This window comes from Pyxicephalus adspersus, chromosome 3, assembly GCF_032062135.1.
Source record: "Pyxicephalus adspersus chromosome 3, UCB_Pads_2.0, whole genome shotgun sequence".
In the NCBI taxonomy this organism is placed as follows: domain Eukaryota; kingdom Metazoa; phylum Chordata; class Amphibia; order Anura; family Pyxicephalidae; genus Pyxicephalus; species Pyxicephalus adspersus.
Window position 1 is genome coordinate 45217922 of NC_092860.1, and position 22008 is coordinate 45239929.

General features: G+C 35.8%; 2 protein-coding genes across 2 annotated transcripts in view; one reads left to right on the plus strand and one right to left on the minus strand.

Annotated features, from left to right (window-relative positions):
- Window positions 1–465: 465 nt before the first annotated feature.
- On the plus strand, window positions 466–5321 carry OPN3 (opsin 3). The gene is made up of 4 exons (XM_072403237.1): window positions 466–793; window positions 1458–1777; window positions 4607–4814; window positions 5170–5321. Exons 1-4 carry the CDS (start codon window positions 466–468, stop codon window positions 5319–5321), a joined length of 1008 nt encoding a protein of 335 aa, XP_072259338.1.
- Window positions 5322–7931: 2610 nt separating this feature from the next.
- Window positions 7932–22008, minus strand: part of CCDC171 (coiled-coil domain containing 171) — a 30347-nt gene continuing 16270 nt past the window's right edge. Inside the window, exons 12-25 of the mRNA XM_072404411.1 lie at window positions 20433–20522; window positions 19139–19339; window positions 18054–18221; window positions 17778–17966; window positions 16256–16757; window positions 15316–15414; window positions 14459–14682; window positions 13071–13253; window positions 12084–12266; window positions 11320–11465; window positions 10928–10982; window positions 10121–10252; window positions 9268–9420; window positions 7932–8549 (exon numbers count right to left, since the gene is read on the minus strand). Coding sequence (XP_072260512.1) covers window positions 8337–8549; window positions 9268–9420; window positions 10121–10252; window positions 10928–10982; window positions 11320–11465; window positions 12084–12266; window positions 13071–13253; window positions 14459–14682; window positions 15316–15414; window positions 16256–16757; window positions 17778–17966; window positions 18054–18221; window positions 19139–19339; window positions 20433–20522 — 2538 coding nt within the window. The 3' untranslated portion in view covers window positions 7932–8336. The remainder of the gene's footprint in view (window positions 8550–9267; window positions 9421–10120; window positions 10253–10927; window positions 10983–11319; window positions 11466–12083; window positions 12267–13070; window positions 13254–14458; window positions 14683–15315; window positions 15415–16255; window positions 16758–17777; window positions 17967–18053; window positions 18222–19138; window positions 19340–20432; window positions 20523–22008) is intronic.

Genomic DNA, 22008 nt, shown 5'->3' on the forward strand with positions numbered 1-22008 from the left:
AATTATTAGCTATTCAATATGTGTTGCAACGCACTTTATAATAACATGTTTATGTTAACATTGATACCTGCAATGATGTAATGAGCATCAAGACAAACATTGTAACACATGTGTTATTCACAATGACTCAACCAGAGCATAATAAAACTATAGTACATGTGAAATTTAATAAACAAGAACTGTTATTAGTTTTAGTAACAGATTGTATCACACGTGTCATTGTATTAATTTGGCTCATAGTTCCACTTAAAAATAATGAAAAGAGTAGGCATGAGCAATGATCCCAGCCCCTTAGATAATTTTCTCTATCACAGGGTGGACAAATGGATTTAATTAATTATTAGCATGGACCAATCTTCTTAATTCTGACAAAGCTAAACACATCTTAATATGGATTTACTAAAAAGAAGATTGTATTAAGCAAGTGCTGTCACTGTTTTATAATCCATTACAGCTAACTAAAGCATGCTTAATATAGTCAGGAATGCCAGTAAAGTATATACTAAAATTCACAATGAAAAGCATTTTACTCAAGATACATATGATTCCCTGGCTCTGTTGGTGGCTACCATTGGAATTTTTGGGTTGTGTAGCAACTCACTAGTCCTGATTCTGTATTACAGATTTAAAACATTAAGGACGCCAACAAATCTGCTCTTAGTAAATATCAGCTTCAGTGACTTTGTGTTCTCACTTTTTGGAGTCAGTTTTACTTTTGCATCATGTGTAAGCGGGCAGTGGATCTGGGACCAAAAAGGATGCATTTTTGTTGGATTGTGTGAAAATCTGTTGGGTGAGTAATTGTTTACTATACTCTGTTGCGTATCAGATGATAAATATTTATTTAGTGGTTGTATGCAATAGTTTTTTAATGCGTAATAACAAATTAGTTCATGGCCTGTCAGGCTACTAGTCCTTTGTTATGGCAGAAAACTGAACAATCAAGAGCAGTTAACTTTTCAGGTGTAGGGAGCATTCACTGCAGCCCCTGACATCACCGATAGACCAAACATTATGTTCAGCGTAGCATGTACATGTTCAGCGTAGCATATGTTAAACAGCCAGAAATTACAGACTTACTTAAAGAAAAAAGTGGATGTGGACATGCTATAGGTGTGACATGCTACAGAAGACAACAAAAGACTGGAGACTAGTAGTATTTGATCACTGATGTGATCACTTACTATTTCTACCTTACAAATCAATGTTACCACTACAGACTGCTGGGATCCAACAGCCACACTACAAGAACCAAAGGGCTGCATGTGACCCTTATGTTAGGTCGGCCACCAGGAACCCACAAGATACTCATTTAAACATGGGGAAAACACACATAATTCTTGCAGACCTAGAAATAAACATATACATGCCATGCAGACAATAGTACATTGATCAGATCAGCTTTACCCTATGGATATATCTGTCAGAAGATCACAATTCACTTTATTGTTTCACAGGTTGTGTATCAATCTTTACACTTACAGTTGTGGCCTATGAACGATATAGTCGTGTGGTATTTGATAAAGTTATTGATTTCTCATGGACATGGAAAGCAATCATTTCAGTCTGGGTGTATTCAATGGCCTGGGCTACAGCACCATTAATGGAATGGAACAGATATATTTTGGAACCTCATGGACTAGACTGCTCCTTGGACCGGATATCAACAGAAGCGAGACAATCTTCTTTCATTCTTCTCTCATTTCTAGCTTGTTTTGTTGTCCCAATGAGTATTATGATTTACTGTTATGGCTACATCCTATGGTCAGTCAGAATGGTGAGTAAAACCATATAAAGAATAGTAAAACAAGGAACCAAAAGAAATACAGATGTAAATTGTTATTTACTGAATACATTTTGGAAATGCATATGGCTGTTTAAATGGTGATGAAAACTCTACAAGAACACAATAGGACTGATTTATTAGACCTATCCAAGACTTGAGAACATAGACTATTGTGGGAGAACCTGGGTGACCTGGAATTAATCTGGTCCCACACTGAAAATGTTTTCCAACTAAAAGCAAATGATTTTAAGAAACCAATCCCAGGCTTGCTGGATCACGAAAGTTCTCCTATGATAATCCATCTTCACCAGTCATGGAGAGCTTTATTAAATCAGGCCCAATGGGTTACCGACCAAATTTATCCAAAGGTAACCATACAGAGGCAAAAAGTTCATAGGGTTCTTGTGTTTTGTGAATGAATGTCCATGCTGGATGGGACTGTCTAATGACTTGATTAATATTATGTGGTTATGTTCATATTGATAATGAGAAGTAAAGGCATTTTTATTCTAATAAGGACAAAAATAAGGTAAACACTCCAATAATACTAAAATACAATACTAAAAATATGCTGCTTCATTCTTGAATGGCTTCGACCCTGGTCTTTACCCTAATTTAATATAGTATATGAGTGGAGGTGGAGATCAGCTGGAGGAACTATAGAGGGATGTATGGAACCCAGGGGACTCCCAGGAGTTTCCTAGCAAAACTTTATTGCCCTGATTTTAGGGTTAAGAATTTTTTAAAAGTTCCTGTTTTACCTGATTCTTACATAAAATGGCATCTGGAAGCTATAGAATACAGGGTAATTTATTATACAAATAATGACTTAAAACATTGGTACTTGCCACATTCTCTTTAATTCTGTGCTTCACAATTGGTGAGACAGTGGTGAGCCAAATACATTTCATTGGATGAGAGAAGGGTAAGATGAAGTGGCACCTTCCCAGTAAAAGTAATTTTTCATATACCCTGTTTCCCCGAAAATAAGACCTACCCCGAAAGTAAGACCTAGTACTATTTTGTAAACCTGCCCTAATATAAGACCTACCCCGAAAATAAGACCTAGGAGAAACAGAAAATAAAAGCATACATACCGGTAAATTAAAAAAGTACTCACCGAGACAGCTTCAGATATCTGATCCTGCGTGTGTGTCCTTTATGCTGGCTGCAGCGTGTGTGTCTTTGATGCTGGCTGCAGCCTGTGTGTCTTTGATGCTGGCTGCAGGGCGTGTCTATTCCTGAGCCAAACTGAAAGTAAAAAGCCTGCACACGTGCCCCCGCGATTCTGAACAAGGAAGCAAGCTGCTGATCCCTGCCCTAACGGAGATCCCTGCACTTAATTACGGGTAAGTGATCAGAAGGGGACAATGGAGTCAATGGAATAGAGTGATCAGAAGGGGACAATCATTTCATAGTGATCAGAAGTGGACAATCATTTCATAGTGATCAGAAGGGGACAATCATTTCATAGTGATCAGAAGGGGACAATCATTTCATAGTGATCAGAAGGGGACAGTCATTTCATAGTGATCAGAAGGGGACAGTCATTTCATAGTGATCAGAAGGCGACAGTCAATGGCATAGAGTGATCAGAAGGGGATAATCAATGGCATAGAGTGATCAGAAGGGGAATTTGAACGGCACATGAGTGATCAGAAGGGGAATATGAACGGCACATGAGTGATCAGAAGGGGACAATCAATGGAACATGAGTGATCATGAGTGACTTTCAACAATAAATGTGTACTGTAGTCTTCTTCATGGAAAAATAGGACATCCCCTGAAAATAAGACCTAGTGTGTTTTTGGGAGCCAAAGAAAATATAAGACAGTGTCTTATTTTCGGGGAAACACGGGTATTACAAAATCCCAACACTTGAGGAACCCTTAGTTTCCTGTGGGATGTGTAAGCATAGCCAAGTATCTTCACTAATGTTCTGATGCAACTTTACATAAAACAATTAAGATACCCGTGGTATGAAATAACTTATAGCAACCACATGTCATCCTTTTTAACAGGACACTGAAGCCAGACTACTTCACTTTGTGTTCTTGGCTCAAGGTGAACTCATACTGACATGAACATGTAGTCTGCTGTTTCTCCTTAAAAAATCGTCTTGCCTCTCTCATATTCTAGAAAAGGTTTACAGGGCTGAAGTTTTGACTGCACATTACCTTTGGTTACTACTTAATTGTTCTGGCTCAATGAAAAAAAAATGTTGAAGACAGAAATGATTAGGTAAGTAGCATTTTTATAGAGATCTCAGCAGTGACAACCTCTACATTTTCCTTAGTTCAGTTTGCAAGTTGAACTAAAAAAAATGTTTAATATAAATAAACATTTATGTAAAATACAATGGGAAGTGTTTTCCTTTGCCAAATAATTTGCAGCTTTGCCCATTCATTTTTGAGAGTTAGACAGCAGAGACATGCTGAAGACCTGGCCTGTCCTCACCAAAGATAGGTCTCCCCCTTGTCCACCTTGTGATTTGATAACAAAGGAGAAGCAACTTTATGAGGTGATCTGTCCTGCTATCCCTTGCTTTCATATGAGCATTGCAGCACAAATGAACTAGCTGCCCTCTACTTGTCTGAGCTCTGTTGTACAGAATATTGCAAGATGTTAACACCACATCAGATTTAGGTACACTAATTTATACATTTATTTTTTAATTTTCCCAAAGTTTAGCTTTACAAAAGGCAAAGATTGTATTGCTAGTTTACCACTATTTGGAAAAATATTTAGAAAAGTTTAAATAAATTATTTTAAAACGTGGTATCAAAACTATTGTTTTGGGTTTTTTTTCTTTATCCTTAGCTTCGAAAGTTGCAAAGTGTGGAAACAGGTCATGCGTGCAGACTTTTGCGCTATGAAGTTAAAGTGGCTGTAATGTGTCTTCTGATGATTTTGTCCTTTCTTCTTTGCTGGATGCCTTATACAGTACTGTCTTTCCTGATGATGTGTGGTCATGGTGATATAATTACCCCAGCAACAGCCATTGTGCCCTGCTTCTTGGTCAAAGCAGGTGCCGCAACAAATGAAATCACTTTTATACTAACAAGCAAAAAGGTAACATAAATTTCTATATTATGATTTTAAATTTCTGCTTGTAATTAAACATCATAACTTTTGTCTCTATACAACCAATTCCAATATCAGGAATACACACTGGGGCACAGTACTAAGCGTACTAGGTGTTTACTAACTTTATTCTGACTCATTGCTTCATCCTTTTTGGGAAAATTTCACCTTATAAAGCCAGATGCTATTATGATCAGGGTTCATAATCACTTAATACATGTAACTTGTATGTCTTATATGTGATTTTATATAAGGTCATGTTTCTAAAAAACTGATCAGGATCTGTTTTTGTTTTGCAGTTCAGACAAGGCCTCTTGAAGCTTTTGTGGATGAAATGTTTGAAAAGCCATATGATATTTGCCAGGAGAAAGAAGCCAGTTGCAGCAGGGGTCCAATTGTACAACAATGGACAGAATCTAAAGAAAAGAGTGTGCTACACATCTTCTTTTAGTTCACTTCTAACAACTAGTGAAACAAATACACAGTCTGTTGAAGAAGTACAAAGTATCTATATACCAAATGTTAAAATAATCCATGTCAGGCCATTACAATCTTATTAACAATTGAATCAGAATAATTGTAAATGTAACTTGGAATGATGATTTTAGGAAATCCAGCTAAAATTTTTACAATATAAATAACTGATTGAGCATTTTGGCTGCATCTAATCTATTATTGATCTTCTTCTTTAAAACAAAAAAAGAGATAAAACCTATTTACAAAACACTAAGCAAAGTGGAACCTCTTTTGAGAGCGGGAAGGGCTTGTAGAAATTTTTATGGCTTGTTCAGACAAGGAGGTTAACCTCTTTAATGATTATGTAATTATTCTTGAAGTCAAAAGCAGTACATTGCATAGAAATTTGTTGTTTATTATTCCAGGCCTGTAATTGTTACTTTAATGATTATGTAATTATTCTTGAAGTCAAAAGCAGTACATTGCATAGAAATTTGTTGTTTATTATTCCAGGCCTGTAATTGTTAGGAATAACTCCCGGGTATTATAACGTTTGAAACACAAACCATAATATAATAAATAATTATAAATAATAATCATAAAAAATAATATACTAACAATAAATTTTATTTAATAATTTAATCAAAAACACTGAATCTATCCAAACAAGGGTGCAGTATTGTTAAATTAGTATGAATTATTTTGATTTATTTTGTATAAATTTATTACAGTGATCAATGTGTTAAAAGCAGATTACAATGTAATCTGCTTTTAAATTTCCCACCAGGCCAAGCCTCCCCAGCGTACCAATGAATCACGCATCACATCAATCAAGCCGACAAGGGATCGCTGGAGGACGCCGCTGGATCGTGGGGAGCAGGTAGGATTTTTTTCAAAGGTACTACGAGTGTGGCTCGGGGTTACCGCTTTTGGTACATAAAATACACCCTGAGCCACACTCAAGAATACTGCCAGTGGGGTTAAACAAGAGGTTTTCCTAGAGTTTTACCAAACTCTCTCATTATCATTGAAACAAATTTTGCAAATGTTTAGTAGGCGGGCAAATGGGTGGTAACCTGTGCAACAACTTTCAGATTTTAATAGACGTGCTTCTACGTGCCTGCTCATCCCTCAAACGTTCCCTGGCGTGAATAAATTACTGCAATTGAAACACATGGACCTGGAAGATTCCCATGGGGGAATGCCTGATATCCTGTTTTATAAATAGAGTGTTTATTTTAACATTTTTTTTTTTTTGGTGTGGTTAAAGCCCAGAAAAAAAGCTATCCTAACTGTCTGTATCTGCTGCCAATGCCTAGTGCCTGAAATTGGTTGTTCAGTAACTTGTCATCATGAGCTTTCTAATGTAAATGCAGGCTGGCTTGTAGAAGCAGTGCAGTACATAACATCCTATAAAGATTACAGAACCCTACCTAAGCAATACTCCCAGGGGTCCTCAGTCTTGATGCAAGCAGTGGCCTAGCTTGGGAGGTATTATGCAAATATCAAAATACTAATAAAATAATACTATGAAAAAATATGAAATTGATGGGTGGATGTCGGTCTGGAGCCATGCAGAGTGTCCTAGTTAACAACCATGCATGTTACCTGCGACTACGCAAACAAAATCAGTGAAAAGAAAAAGGTAGACATTTTGGCTGCCACTTGCATTACAAACTATCAAGACAGCTGAATCAGTTCATTATTGAATGATTTGAATGTGTGTTACAGCATAACTATTTTTTTGTAGTTTTTGACAACAGTTTTGCTTCTGACTTCAGGAGTAGCAATGAGCTTCAAGTGCACATCATTGGTGGCAAACCTGTTTTTGGGTTGGTGGGAGAGGTGGTGTTCAGTAACAGGTATGGGTCTTACCATATACCCATTTTTCACATCAGATTTGATTCATGAATGATAACATTTTATTGGTGGAAAGCCATACTTCTAGCTTGGGTTCTACCTGTCAGTTCATGTTACAATTCAGTGTATTATGTATCAAACCACTAGTGGTTCTAATTTGTGTAATGTTTTTTTTTTAATGTTTAAATGTGTATCATTTTAATATATTTTTTGCAGTTTGGTAAAATTTGGGATTTTGGTTGTAAATTATTTATTGCACTATCTTGTTTGTGTTCCTTTTATGTTTATATGCACAAATTGTTACCTTCACCAGTGACTCACAAATACTCAGGATGACCACTGAGCTTCTTCTGTGTGCAATGTACCAATTTACAAATTCTATTGCATCATTCCCACCATCCCTGCTAATGAGTTTGAATGTGGTGGGCAGACTAGGCTGAAACACCTTTTGTGTGGGATGTCTCTAAACCCAGAACATTTTTATTGCTATTTGCCATTTGACAAAATGGCTGGGCAGGACCATTCATGTTACAATACAGACACTGGGCAGACACTTTCTGTCAGCACTGCTATATATAAGATGGCTCAGGACAAATAACACAGTAACTGTGTGTGAACCCTCTGTAATTTAGAACAAGGTATAATGAAATAGGGCATTTGTTATATGTTTTTAAAGTTTGTATTGCATTTGCCTTGCACAACAGGAGCAATCCTCCATAAAATGATCATTGCATACTGACAGAAAAACATTTCATAGTTTTTTAATTGTGAAAAAGACTAACATTTTTCACCAGATATTCTCTCCACATTTTATTCTCTGCCATTTAACAAAGATGTCAAAATAATTTTTTATAGGTATGCTTTTTCGTAGCATCTGGCATATTTTGAACACTAGTTATTACTGGTATACATTTTAAATAATTTAAGGAACATTTGAATTGCACTTGACAGCAAAAAAGGAGAATAAATAAAAATAATTAAAAAATGTTAAATCTATAAAAAATAAGCTTTACATAATTAAAAAATAGTTAATACAAGGATATAAAATACTGTACAAAGTTATTAGTAACTGCTATACAAACACAGTATTAAAAAACACAATTAGACTAGGGGATGTTGTTGTTTTATATTAGTACTTCAGCTTTAGAATCTATGTCTTTGGCAGCTCTTTCATATGCAATGAAGTCCAATCAGTAAGAGATGAATAGTTGGTGATGGGATGAAAAGACTCGTTCACACTGCTGTAATTTGGATAAGTGGTTGATAAATCTGGCTCAGGCTTTAATGGTAGAAACTCTTGCATAGTTCTGTTTTGGAAAATATCTGCTGCTGCACTCCTTCCCATGCTGACACCACACTTCTCCTGTTGTCAAAAAGCAAAGAAATAACAATGATTATACATTTTATTATCATTATCTCCACTACTAAAAGAAGGAAGCGAGTCTGGCACAGACAGACACTCAGCCTGAAAACATAACCTCACCGGTAACATCACTCATCATTTGGGGTATGTAAACAGGAAGACCATTCTTCTGTGTTGCAGTCTGGTCAGGTACATTCTGATTTTGGTAAGGCATAACATAATGTAAAGCCAGGTCATTCTTTACCTTGTACAAGACAAATCTGCTTTATGTGCGTCACATGCAAATGTTAAAGAAAATTACATTAAAACTAAATAAGCCAAATTTTTTTATTGAGTTTTGGATAGAGAGATGAGAAGTTTGAACTTCTGCTGGGTTTTTATTCATGCTAGGGACATTTATGGTGAACATTTTCACTGGACTAAAAGTGGAGGAAAAGGTAACATTTCACATTTTCAGCAGAACAGGAATAGAGAAGAAATATTTCAATGGATACTTGTTCTCATAACAACTGATTAGAAAGGGGAGACATTTCCTGTGACTTCATGTTATGTTTACAGAACAGAAAGCTTAGAAAAATATCCTAAATGTGACACAAATAAAAAAAGGATAACTGGCAGAGGGTTTAACCATTCTTTGTTATAAAAGGTTTGTTGTTAAATATAATTCAAATTAGAATATAAAGACAAATCAATATATTCAATATTATATAACATTTACCGGAGACAGGATCTTGCTCTCTCGTAAGCATGCAGACTGTAGTTCTGACTTGAGAGTGAATATGTGTTTCTCATTTAAGGTTATTTTTCTTTCAAGTGTTGATGCTTTGGTGCATGCAATTTGGTAGACATCTAGGAAATTTCTTATCATAATCTGTGGGAGAAAAAAAATAGTAAGATAATAAATGACATTCTATCAATATTAATTCTAGTTAGTGTTGGACAAAGTGTGAAAGGATTAGCCCCCCATTCCCCACCTGCTAGGTTTTATTGCTGTACCCATCTGACAGCAAGTCTCTACACTTCCTGCCATGTTGATGGTTCAGTAAATGAGGAGAAAATTGTACAACTAACAGTAAATATCTGAGAGGTTTTATTCATTTTCAAATAAAAAAAACCATTAAAGCATAGCTTTTAAGATTGCTGCATCCTGTGATTTAAAATAAATACACGCTATTCACTTCTACACTATAGGACCGAAAATATGTGAACACTTAACCATCCCACTTATTTAAGCACATCTCATTACAAAACCATGACCCGCTAATAAGGAGAGGCTAACCTCCCCTTCTCTTTGCACCATTATCAGCCTCCATCATTTTTTAAGTGTGTCTACAAATATATGCCTAATCTGCCCAAAAGAGTGTTTGTGAGGCCAGGTACTAATGTTGGATAAAATCAGGCTCACAATCGGTGTTCCATTTCCATTCAGTGTTCAGTAAGGTTAAACCTCTTCTTGATAAGGCTTTGTACATAAAAGCACACTTGTGCTGGAACAAAAATCAGTCCTTCCCCAAACAGTCAGACTCAATCTATATTGCACTTAGATAAATTAACTGATCTTTGAATGAGACCTGGCACATTATGAACTCTGGCCCTCCTGTGTTTTCCTCCATTTCAAACATATTAGGTGTTAACTTCGGAAGCTGGATTGGAGCATCAGGTCTTGTGGATTTTGCCCGTGATAACGATGCCTCGTCTCTGATCTAAAAGAAGACAAAGATACATATAAAATCATCCAGTAGTATAAGTCACTATTCACAAATGACCATGAGATATAATGCTTTGAAAAACAATCACAAAAAAAAACAAAATTGTACTTGGAAATAGCTCTTGAAAAATAACTCAAATTCAGAATGTATGCTAGGCAGAGGAACACTTTAAGTTATGTTGGGGAAGGTTTAGATATGATAGTTACATATATGGAAACATTTTTTTCCAAACACACCCTGCTCTAAAATAGATACTTAATTTAATAATAATGAGAAAATAATAATATGCAAAAAAATAAACACATACAGTAAAAATGTAGTGCCCCTTTAAAATTTTTCAATGCAAAAATGTTACTGTAAATTGTTGGCTAAGATTTATTAATCTCTCCTGATGTTGGAAGGAATTATCTGACATTTTACTTTATAATCTGTGCATGTCATATGTCCTTAAAAACCACTTGTACTAAAGCCGTTAGCCAGTGTTCTGCACAAACTAAGTGCACACTTACCTCCCAGCATGTAAGCCTATCTTGTTTTACCAATGCAAAAACTGTTGTATAGGTAGCAAGGTAGGATTTACTTTAAAAGTTAAATTACTACAAAAAAACTGCTGTATGGGTAAATAAAAAGACACATCTTTGAAACAGAAACTCTTTCAAACTTTCCTACCTTTTGAAAGGCAGCTGCAACAGACTTCATATGACTCACTAGGATCTCTTTATCTCTGAAAAAAATACATAGAAACCATATCAGTAATAGCAAATCCAAGCAAGCATTTGACTGTTACTTAAAAACAGTTTCTTAGATATTACTTAAGGCCAAAATCAACTGAGCTGATTTCTCTCAATAATTTAATTCAGAATAATTCAAAGAGTCAACTGTACCATGTAGAAATGTCTATAGATGATAGGAGAGCTAGAGGGTTTTTGAATAAAGTTTTTACTGTGAATTTTCCAAGGACGTTGGACATGTTGTTTTTATAGATTTCACTGCTCAGTGTGCAACGGGAAAAAAAGCACATATTGATCACAAGTTTGCTGTAAGCAGCTTCTGACACTTACCTGGCTGCTGCACGCAGTACACTTTCTGCACTGGCAATGCTATCTTCCAATCGACGCTTGTCCTGCTCTAGCTTTGCTAACCATGAGCTTTGCTGATGTAAAGATTGCTCTTTTCTCAATAGTTCCTTCTTTGCCTCAGAAAGACCCTGTGGTGGAAACAGGTTTTAACTTGTCATTATTATAACTTTAAATACACCATACCATGTGTTAAGACAAATTTGGAGGCTTACTAGAAATTGCTTTGTGTCTGGCTGTTCTGATAAACAAATGGCTATAATAGCTTAAGTCATTGACCAGGAACAAAATATGCAAATAGGGAGTTCAAAAACTTGTTTATTGATATTCCTCGCTCAGAAGTCATGCAAAAAAACTAACTTATTTTTCTCAGCAAAGGCTTTTTTTGAATGAAAACCTGTCATGGTCATTATAAAGGGGACTTCTAATATTTACCTTCTTCTGGGAATGCAGAAGCTATCTTTCACTATCCACTAGCTCATTACCTTCTGGTTCACCAACCAGGGACAGGTAAATAAATAATAAATATTAGAAGTCCTCTCTTTTTAGTAGAGGTCAGCAGTAGCAACTTTCAAATTTATTTCATGACAAGTTTACTTTAGGAGCACAATAAAATACAACTAATATCACAAGATTAGGTTACAAATTCTTAAATCACTACAAAGGCAGATTTCTATTATGATTTACTGTTCTGTTATGTATAAAAGGAACACATACACACTTTGTTAAATGAGTAGAACAAAAATTACCTTGATTGCCTCTGACAAGGTTTGATTCTTTTCTATATCCTCCTTTGAGTGCTGTTCTATTTTATAATTAAGATCCAGTAATTGCTGGGACTGTTCATGCAGAAGCACCTGAGCCTCCTGCTCTCGCAGCAAAGCTCTGTTTAATTCTTCAAAGGCAGTTTCAAACTTCTCATAAGGGACCGTCTTTTGAAGAAACACAAATACATGTTGAGACATAATCCTGATTCTTTACCATGATATGCAAGTCAAAAACCTCCCCCATGCAAAACTGTCTCTACTCTAAGCACTGAACTGCAGACACTCACAGACTTATACAATAAGGCAAATGGTAATGAACAATAATACAAAGCAATCAATTCTAATATACCATTCTCTGATCTGATTATGATGACTTTTATTTCTACAATCATAACTAAATAACATTGTCATTATCTGATGGCATGTGCTCAGATACAGGAGTGACATGCAACCACTGGTGCTTTTCCACACAGCTTTTTTTTTACCCCATCTGGGTAAGGTAAAAAAAAAGAAAGTGGCTGCTGATACCCTACATCCCTTACATACATCCATTAACAATGTGCTCAGCTAAAAGGGCCTGGGAGAACACTGAACTGGCTTGAAGACACAAACAATAGCATGTGTAGGTGGGTCTGGACCATAAAATCTTAATTACAAATGAGGATTTCTATTTTCTGGCCCTCCATACTTTTAGGATTGACATGAATGCATTTTGGTGTAAATTCTACAAACTGATATGTCAAGCAGGTTCAGTGGAATTACGGTCAGACTGAGAATAGCAGGAACTAACACAATAGCATAAAATGTATTCACTCCAGAACCAAAAATTTTCTTTTTAGTTTTAAATATAGTAGAGAAAGGTTAGAACATCTGCCTCCATATTATTTGTAAGCAGTATTTATATAGCACAAACATATTTTGCAGCACTGTACATTAAATCGAGATAAAACTTCTTATGGCACCACTTACACGTTGTTCAAAATGCTGGCCATCCTCTTTAAGTTTCTGTTTCCTATCAGCATGTTTGCCAAGTTCACTGAATTTCTGCTTCATGCCCAACAACTCTCGGCGCAATGACCGTCTTTCTACTTCTGCTGTATGTAAACGCTGAGTAAACCCAAGTATCTCATTTCTCAAGGCAGCTAGGCAGTCCTTTCAAATGTAAAGGAAAAAAACAAAAATCAGACACGTGGGCAGCTCACTAGCAACACAGTACAGTGATCCCTAAACACAGCACTGAGAAACTAAAGATGAGTTCTGGATGATTTTAGCAAAATTTTAAGAATAATTCTACATAACAAGCAAAAAGTACAGTAGAACTATATTAAAAAAAATTGAAAAGTTGAAAAAGTTTTTAATGTCATTTTTGATTAATGTTTGTTGCTAAAGTAATATAATAAAAAAATAAATATTAAAACTGTGTCAACAGTGACACACAATAGACATGAAGTACAAAACTACTTTTTTCTACAAACAGATGCCCAATATTTGTCAGAAATAATTTAAAATGAACAAACTTATCCCAGTAGATGTAATTAATGATATAAAAACACTTAAGTATAGTAGATGTAATAAGCCTTGAGGAGAAAGATTAGAGGGGGGGGGATATGATTGAACTACCCCAGCAAAATTGAAGGAGCACTTTCTAGTGAATTTTGGTAGGTTGATTTGAATGACAAAAAAAGATTGAATATCTTTTTCCATAATCTGCTCAACCTTTTAACCGCCACCAAGTACATAGCATCACCCCTTCTTGTCCGCATCCCCAGAAGAGGAGAGGATAAATCCTGTGAGTTAAGCTTGTAGAGTCTAACCAGAATATTATACCATTTCAAGATTTTTGTACTTTGCTTCTATCAGTAGTGTATTAGGGGCATCTAAGACAAGGCAGAGGCCTGCTTTTTGTGTCAGCATCCATTTTTCCATGTAAAAAAGCAAGAAAGGTCAAAATGGGAATAGTTTATAGTGGGAGTTCTGTCCTGGAGCTTTCCTGGGACCTGCAACTACTTTCAAATGGTATCAGTTGAAAAGTGGGCTTGCTAGCTTGCTATACCTAGGAATAATAAATAAATAAATCTGATAGTATAATAGTGGAAAATTTCAATAAAGGGAAGATCTAGGTTTGTGAACTAAGTAATCCAGATTCACTGCTTCCCCTACCTCTAATTCTCAGAGAACCTTTGTTCAGCCACCAGACATACAGTCCCTGGCTAAATTCATAATTACCCTTGGTGACATTTGTTAAAAAACAAAACAAACTTTTTAGATATACAATCTTTTATCTCATTGATCAAAGTAGAACACAGTATTTTTTTTTCAGTTTACTTATATCTTTTATAGATTGCATAAAGAAATACCTTAACTGGAGTGGTAGTAGTTAGGCCCACATTTGATGTCTGATAATTGATCTTGTGAAGTCCATGTGCAAGTCTGTAAGCAAGGGAATCAGGGTCTAAAAAAATGGAATGCCTATCAAAGGCCACAGTCGTGTATTCAATCTCCAAATTTATTTTCTTCATCAGTTTTGAGAAACAATTTTTGGATGCATCAATTATCTGTCCCTGTGAGCTTGAATTCAAATCTAAAAAAGGAACACATTCAGATTAATCCTATATGGGTATTTATTACATATATTATGTGTATAAAGCAACACCAAAAAACTGTGTGTAGTTAAAATATAACCCCATATTTTGTAAATTGTATTTGTATTTTTTTTTCTTTTGTTCACATTTACCCACTGACCAATCTGTCCAACAAACATAACAGTAATAGGACCTGGGATAAACAATGACAATAATGGGTTTCTCAGAGCATCTGGAGCAGGATGGTAATGTGGTTGTTTTATTTTTCATTTATTTTTATTTTTGTCAGCAAGTAAATGTGGAAAAAATATGAAAAGTATGTGGGAAAATAATCTAGAATGGTGCATACAGAATAGAATTTAAATACAATGTTTTTTGATACTATAATAAGTTTTTTAGCATATTAAATACTGTATGAATCCTAAATATTTATTCAGTATTATTTCTGTTGCCTACTTTGGTCTGAGTTTTTAAGCATGAAGCCACTTTTGAATTTTAGCACCCATCACAAATCATAGTACCCTTTCCTACCTTGCCTCAGTTATAGCTGCATTAAAAAAATCAACAGGGAATGCAAAATCAACCTTTAACAAACCATGGTTTGACCTTGTACACAACATTTTTTAAATTACCTTTGTTGTTTAATAACCCAAGTAATTCGGACAAAGAAGTGACTACTGCTGACAGGAGTTCAGAATTTGTCAGCCACTTCCCAGCTTCATATTGAGATCCTGGACAGACAAAAGAGAGGGTTAAAATATAGCCAACAGTTTGGTTTCATTACTTAAAGGTAAATTATAATTGGATACTCAAGCTGCTGTGAAATTGGATAGAAGGACAGTTGTAGTGCTTCCACGCCCCATTAAAGTTAACTATTATAAGGTAACCACAAAGCTGAAGTGCAGCTATATTGTGATGACCGGTGTTAGATTTTTTACCTTTTACAATCTTGTCACTTTATGAATGTTTAAAGCCAGGTCATGTTTACTTTAACATACAGTCTGGTATAAACCACTGCTAGACCCCACACAGTCTGTGGTTTTACCATCAATAAACTGAAAAATCTGCAAAAGATAAACTAGAAATATCTCCCACACATAAATGTTCATTGGAAATTTCCAGACCAACATACATGTGTGTGTAACAGAGGAAAAGGTCCTTCAACAGTCTGACTATAAAGTGCTATATATAGTTATTTAGTTGTTTGCATGCAAACTAACTGGGGGGATAGCCAAGGGGGTTGCAATATTTTGTCTTCTTACATAAACAGAACTATTTTTTTTGTCATTTTGGTCGAAAACCTTTTAAATGCTTTCATATACTAAACTTCAAAAGTTCCAAGATTTGTAGTAGGGCGGATAACTAAAAGAATAGGCCATCAAATGTGGTTAAACAGTTTATGTGGTTTTTGTACAATAAATGTGAACACTTTAAGGGAAAAATGTGGCACATTTTCCAGAATTATTTCCTGTTGATACTGGTTTATTTTTGATCTTAACATCCACCCAACTCTTTTTTATCCATCTGATACTTTGTGTGGTCAGTTCTGAAATATACATATATAAATCTTACTTGTTTCTTGTATGTTCAGAACTTGTCCAACGCACACTGAAATCCCAGGTCTTTTCTTGGCTTTATCCACCCATGTAAAAAGAGTTTGTCTAGATCTACCAAGCCGCTGCAGCCGTTTCGCAGCCAAAACCACAATGGCACCTTTCCGAAACAAAAGCTTCAGGCGTATTGAATGTTCTGCTTGCTTCCAAGAATCAACCTTTTTCTTATCTCCATTTTCAGACAAAGCTTGGACTAGGTTTCGTATCTCCTTCTGAATATCTACACAAGAGTTCAACTGCTCTTGAAGGAGGGTTCTCTGTGCAGCTAGCAAACAGCTTTTGCTGTATAATGGGCATAAGGCACCAGCCATAAGGGCACAGGCTGCAAGCAGAGACTTGTGGTCTTTTTCTGTGTTAATTAGTACATTTTTTATGCGCACATTTTCCATAGCCATTTGATCCTTTGTTTTTTCAGAGACCGAAGATTTGTCTTTAAGTTTTTCAGCAATCTTCTGGTATTTCTATAAAGAAAAAAGAGAAACCTAGAATAATTATTTTATGTATTGCACATTCAAAATGAAATGGTCAGACAGAAAAACGGTCTGTGATGATCATAAAAAATTTTCTTTTAATTCTGAAAAAAAAAATCTCTAAGTCAAGTTTAAACACAGCCATGTCATTCAACTGCCAAATGCCAATGCCGCAGTGGGCAATGGAGGCTCTGATATTTCACAGGGTGTAAGGGTTAGAACCAGTAGGGGGGTGGTTCACCTTCATTATACAGCCTTGGCCTAGAATCAAACAGGCTCTAAAGAGATATAGAAATTTATTTGAACACGTACTTAAAGACACCTTTAACGCTGCTGTAACCTTGGGAATTTTAGAGGCCAGAAAATATTAAATTAAATGGTACCCTGCTCTAAACTACAAAACTCCAGAAAAGTAAAGTGCCATTTTGATGCCCAGTGTAGCTTTCCTCCCTGCATAATGGCAGAATTAATTAGTTGTCTTCAAACTGTTAATTAGTTGTCTCAAAAGGTAAATTACTAAAACAAAAAAGAAAAAAACAAAAAATTGAAATTGCTTACTCTTACTTTACTGTATGCAACTTTTTAATAGAAGGTCCATTCATTCATTGGATTGTAGGCAGTTTAATCACTGAGGCTCAGCATTGTGTGGGTGTAACCTAGGTAACCTAGGGATTTTTTTTTTTTAAAGCTATGTGCAGCACCATACTAGCGTCTCCCACCTGCCATTATTTGCCTAAATTGCCCAGACAGGCAGAGAAACAATGTTAAATCATCACTGGGTCAAAACAAGATATTTAAGAGTAAGCTTTTTTTATGTTTTTTTTTTTTAATCTGTTCCATGGATGTTACGGAGACATTTTAAAAATCTGCTGTGATATACACCAATTTGGCCACACACATTAAAACATATTCTACACAGCTGTTAGTAACTTTAAAAGATTGTACATTCCGGTTGTAAAAGGTGTGTCCACCTTTAAAGTACAAATGGCGTAGCAAAGCAAAGTCTTGTACCTGGGCCTTTTCACGAGCTTCCCGAAAGAGAGCAGAGTAATGTTGCTCCAGATCTTTTGTCTTTGTCTGCCAGGTACTATGTTGTGCTTTCATCTGTTCAGCCAGCTGGTCCAGGGAGTTTTCATGGTTTCGCTGCAGATCCATTATTACATCAGCCTTATTTTTGCATGCTTGTTCTAGCTGTGACACCTATTGTGAAAGAAAAATGAAAGGTACCTCTTTACATTAGCAGCAGCCATTATTCTGCAAATTTTTATGTACTGTACTGTTCTATACCTTCTCTTGAGCTTTCCTGCGGTCAGAGATTAGGGTATCAACATTCTCTTGCAAGACAACACACAGTTCTGGCCAGGAGAAGTTACCCAGCATGCATTCTGGCTGTTTTATAAGAACACATCCTGCCACTAGACGCTGGTATAAACTGTGCAGGAAAGTCAACTTCTCCTTAAAAAGAAAAAAAAAGTGTATAGTACAGGATTCTGAAAGGATTTCACTGAGTAAAAGCAAGCTAAATGCGTATTTCAGATTAAAAAAAAAAACTGAAAAGAAAAGTAGTGGGTGGAAAATATCATACATACTCAAACATAAACAGTGGTACGTAGTTTTACCTGAAAATATAACAGAGTATAAATCTATGGCACAAAATGCAGTTGTCACTGGTAACAATGCCATTAAAAATATTCTGAATAAATACATTCGTAGTGTGGTATTTTTTTTTTTTTAAAGATAAATAAAATTACATCACATATGCTGTCTGAATAATTTTTACAGGATAAAGTATTTTGTACATATGAGTTGGAAATGATGGGTCACTTGTTGTTTGCAATCAGTAGATGAAGATATGTACTCGTGCCAAGTGTGTAACAAACTCATATCTCTTGTTTCTGCTGGAACAAGTTTGTAACACAGTGGTGTCTACTAGTGTGACATGAATATAAACTGAGATTCTATTGAAGAAAAACAAATTACTAATTAGCTAATTACACCCCATGTAAAGCAGCAAAGGGAAGACCCCCCTTTAGTTAGGCTTGGCCTCTGTGTATTGATTAAGGTTACCTAACCCTTTATCCAATCAGAACCGCCAAAACTTTAATTTTATCACAAATTTAAAAGACTATCTTTAAATGAAGTCTCTGACTAAAGTCCTCCTAAAAAACATTTTTAACTAAACCTTAAAAGTGTCTTAAATAATCTGGCACTGGAATGATTCAATTCCTTTGTTTTCTCCATTTTTTATTACTTATCAGTTGAGTCAGCTGTTATGTGTAGCCTACTCCATATTTTTTTTTTTATTAGTAGTTTTTATGGAAATGATCCTTACATAAACAAAACAAAGTCATAATCTCCACATTGGCTTATACCTCCCTATCCTTTTGGAAAGTCTTGCTGATCTTTTGGATTTCACTCTCTGCTTCTAATACCCTTTGGGCTTCTCTCTCCCAGGCATCTTGTGTTTTTCCAAATTCCTTCTGCAGCCTAGCTATTTCAGACTCCCTTTCCGTACATTTAGTGCTTAAATGACGTAATTCCTTTTCGGCAATGGTTTGTTCAGATCGAGCATTCTGAAAAAAGCAAATTCAAATTAAAATGGGTCTTGTTTTTCACAAGATTCACTCATTTTTGTAACTGGATTCAACTTAAAATCTGTGAATAAAGGGTGAGCAATGTGAATATTGGCTACAAACGATTTAACGATTACTAAACAAAACAGAAATAGTATAAAACTTGGTATAGTAATTTATTGAATGTGTGTGACTTGTGTAACTAACTTTTTTTTTTTTCACAGGTTATCCCACTGCACAGCCGTGAGAATCCTCCCGTCAGTGTGGGATCCCTGGGCACTGGAAGCTAAATGGGGACTAGTCTCCCCATTCATCACCTCTAGTGCTCTGTGATTGGCTGAGGAAAGGTAAACCCTGATGAAAGCTCAAGCTTTATCAGGATTTTCCTTTCCCCAGCCTATGACAGAGCACTAGAGGTGCATGAATGGGGACACTTGTCCACATTTAGCCTCTAGTGCCAGGGATCTTCTCAATGAACGCGGCCGCATTCATTGAGAACAGTGTGCGATTTGCGGCACTAGAGGATAATTAACTTCTAGTGCAGGGGATCTTCTCAATGAATGGAGCCGCCGAAATTTTGCAGAACCATCAGAAGTTCGAGGAAATTTTTGTGAGAATGCCAGAGGCATTCTCACTCATCCCTATTCCTGGATAGTTCCAAGAACAAATACTAGTAACTAGAACTAGTAAAGAGCTGCAAGAGCAATCAGGGGAGCAGAGCTATCAGCTCCGCTCCCCTAATTGCTGTTGCCGCCCTGTAGTATGTGTTCCTGGATAGAGTTTCTCTATTCAGGAACACAGGACTCCTGTGTTCTTGGATAGAGAAACTCTATCCAAGAACACATACAACTAGTAAAGGGCCGAAAGAGCAATCAGGGGAGTGCTCTTGCAGTTCTACACAGTCCCAAAAAATTACCCCGAATTTTCCCCCATTGACTTTAATGGTGTTCGCATTCGACGTTCAGATCACCCGAACAATATCCCCCAAATTGATCAAATAGCTGTCGAATTGAATAGTGAGATATTGGACCAACACTATTTATGAATATTGATCCTATACACGAGTGTAATGTGAAGAAAAAAACATGTCTACCTCAAGGTTTTTACGCAAAGACTGCATCAACTGGTCGGATGCATGCACTTCATCTTTTAACTCTTCACAAACATGTTTTGTGTTTTCCAGCTGAAAAACGAGAAATATTAGTAAGTGTTAGCATTCCTTCATTAAAATGCAACCTTTGGTGCCATTAGAGCAATTACCTACAGTGCAAACAACCAGATATCAACAGCTAAGCCGTACTCTGCTTAATTCTGGCAACTTAGTACTAGAACTCCTGGACAAGAAAATAAAATCTGAAACTAAATAAAAACTTAAAGTTTAAGAAGCAGAATGAGGCAAATGTCCACTTTGGGCCTGGGAATGGCAAATATAATCCTATCTGGCCATTTAGCCAGATTCCGAAGAACCAAGAGACATGCTCTCCTGTGTGGTGACAGAAGAGGGTTAGAAATATAAAGCTGAAAATCTGGTACCAGGATTTCTGTTCTTTCTAGGCATACAGATCAAACATTTGTTCTTTACTTTACACAAAGATCCCGCAGTCTAGTACTTTATCCAACAAGCCCTGCATGTGCATGATGATGAGACTTATGTAAGATATGAGAAGGGAGGTTTCTAGCAAATTAAGGTCACAGCAAGGACTAAAAAAAAGAGCAAGGCTTACCAGGAAAAACAGCTACTGAGAGGGCCTTTATATATATTTAATTTATTTTTTTGACATGCTTTTGTGTTTCAAACTTTACTATACTCATACTATTATATTACTGTAAAACAAATTTTCATGAAAAACAATGTACTGCTTTTAGACATATAAATTTAGACAGAAATGAACTGCCCAGGAGGTTAATAAAAAGATACATGACTAAATATTTATGGGGAGAAATTCTTTTTAAACAACCCAAGGCTGAACACTGGATGGACCCAAAACCCATTTGGACCCATTTGGGTCACAATTCATACTTAAGGAATCACTACTAGAGAATCAAATCCACACATCATGCCAAATAAGAAGCACTATCCTTCAGAGTGGTTGTCTGACACATATATTCTATTACTGATAATAAATAGCATTGTCTGTTGTCTATTAGAGGAAAAAACTTAGAAGGTAGCAGGAAGTGAATCTCCAGTTACTAACCCTAAGATGTCACCCCCTGCATTAAAGCATTGGCTGCCGTTTAAATAAAGTAAATGGACAATGGTACACCTCATCCTGTGTGATAGGACCTTATATTAACTTTCAGTGAATACACTTAGAACAATAAAAATAAAAATAAAACATACAGGTAATCCCTGGGTTACATACAAGATCGGGACTGTAGGTTTGTTCTTCAATTAAATTTGTACATTATTATATAGGTACATTATTTTTTTGTGTCAATCGTTTTTATTGGTTTTTCAAACATGTACAACATAGTCAACAATACCGAAAACATACACAGTGGACATACATTGAATATTAACCGAGAACAATCCAAAGGAATACAGTAAATAACCTATGGTTGGTATACAACATGGCTTATACATACATTCGGTATTTTTGTACAAATAGTTGACTGTGGTATTTTTTAGTTTGTATAGAAAATAACATATACAGAGATCTAGAGCCTAA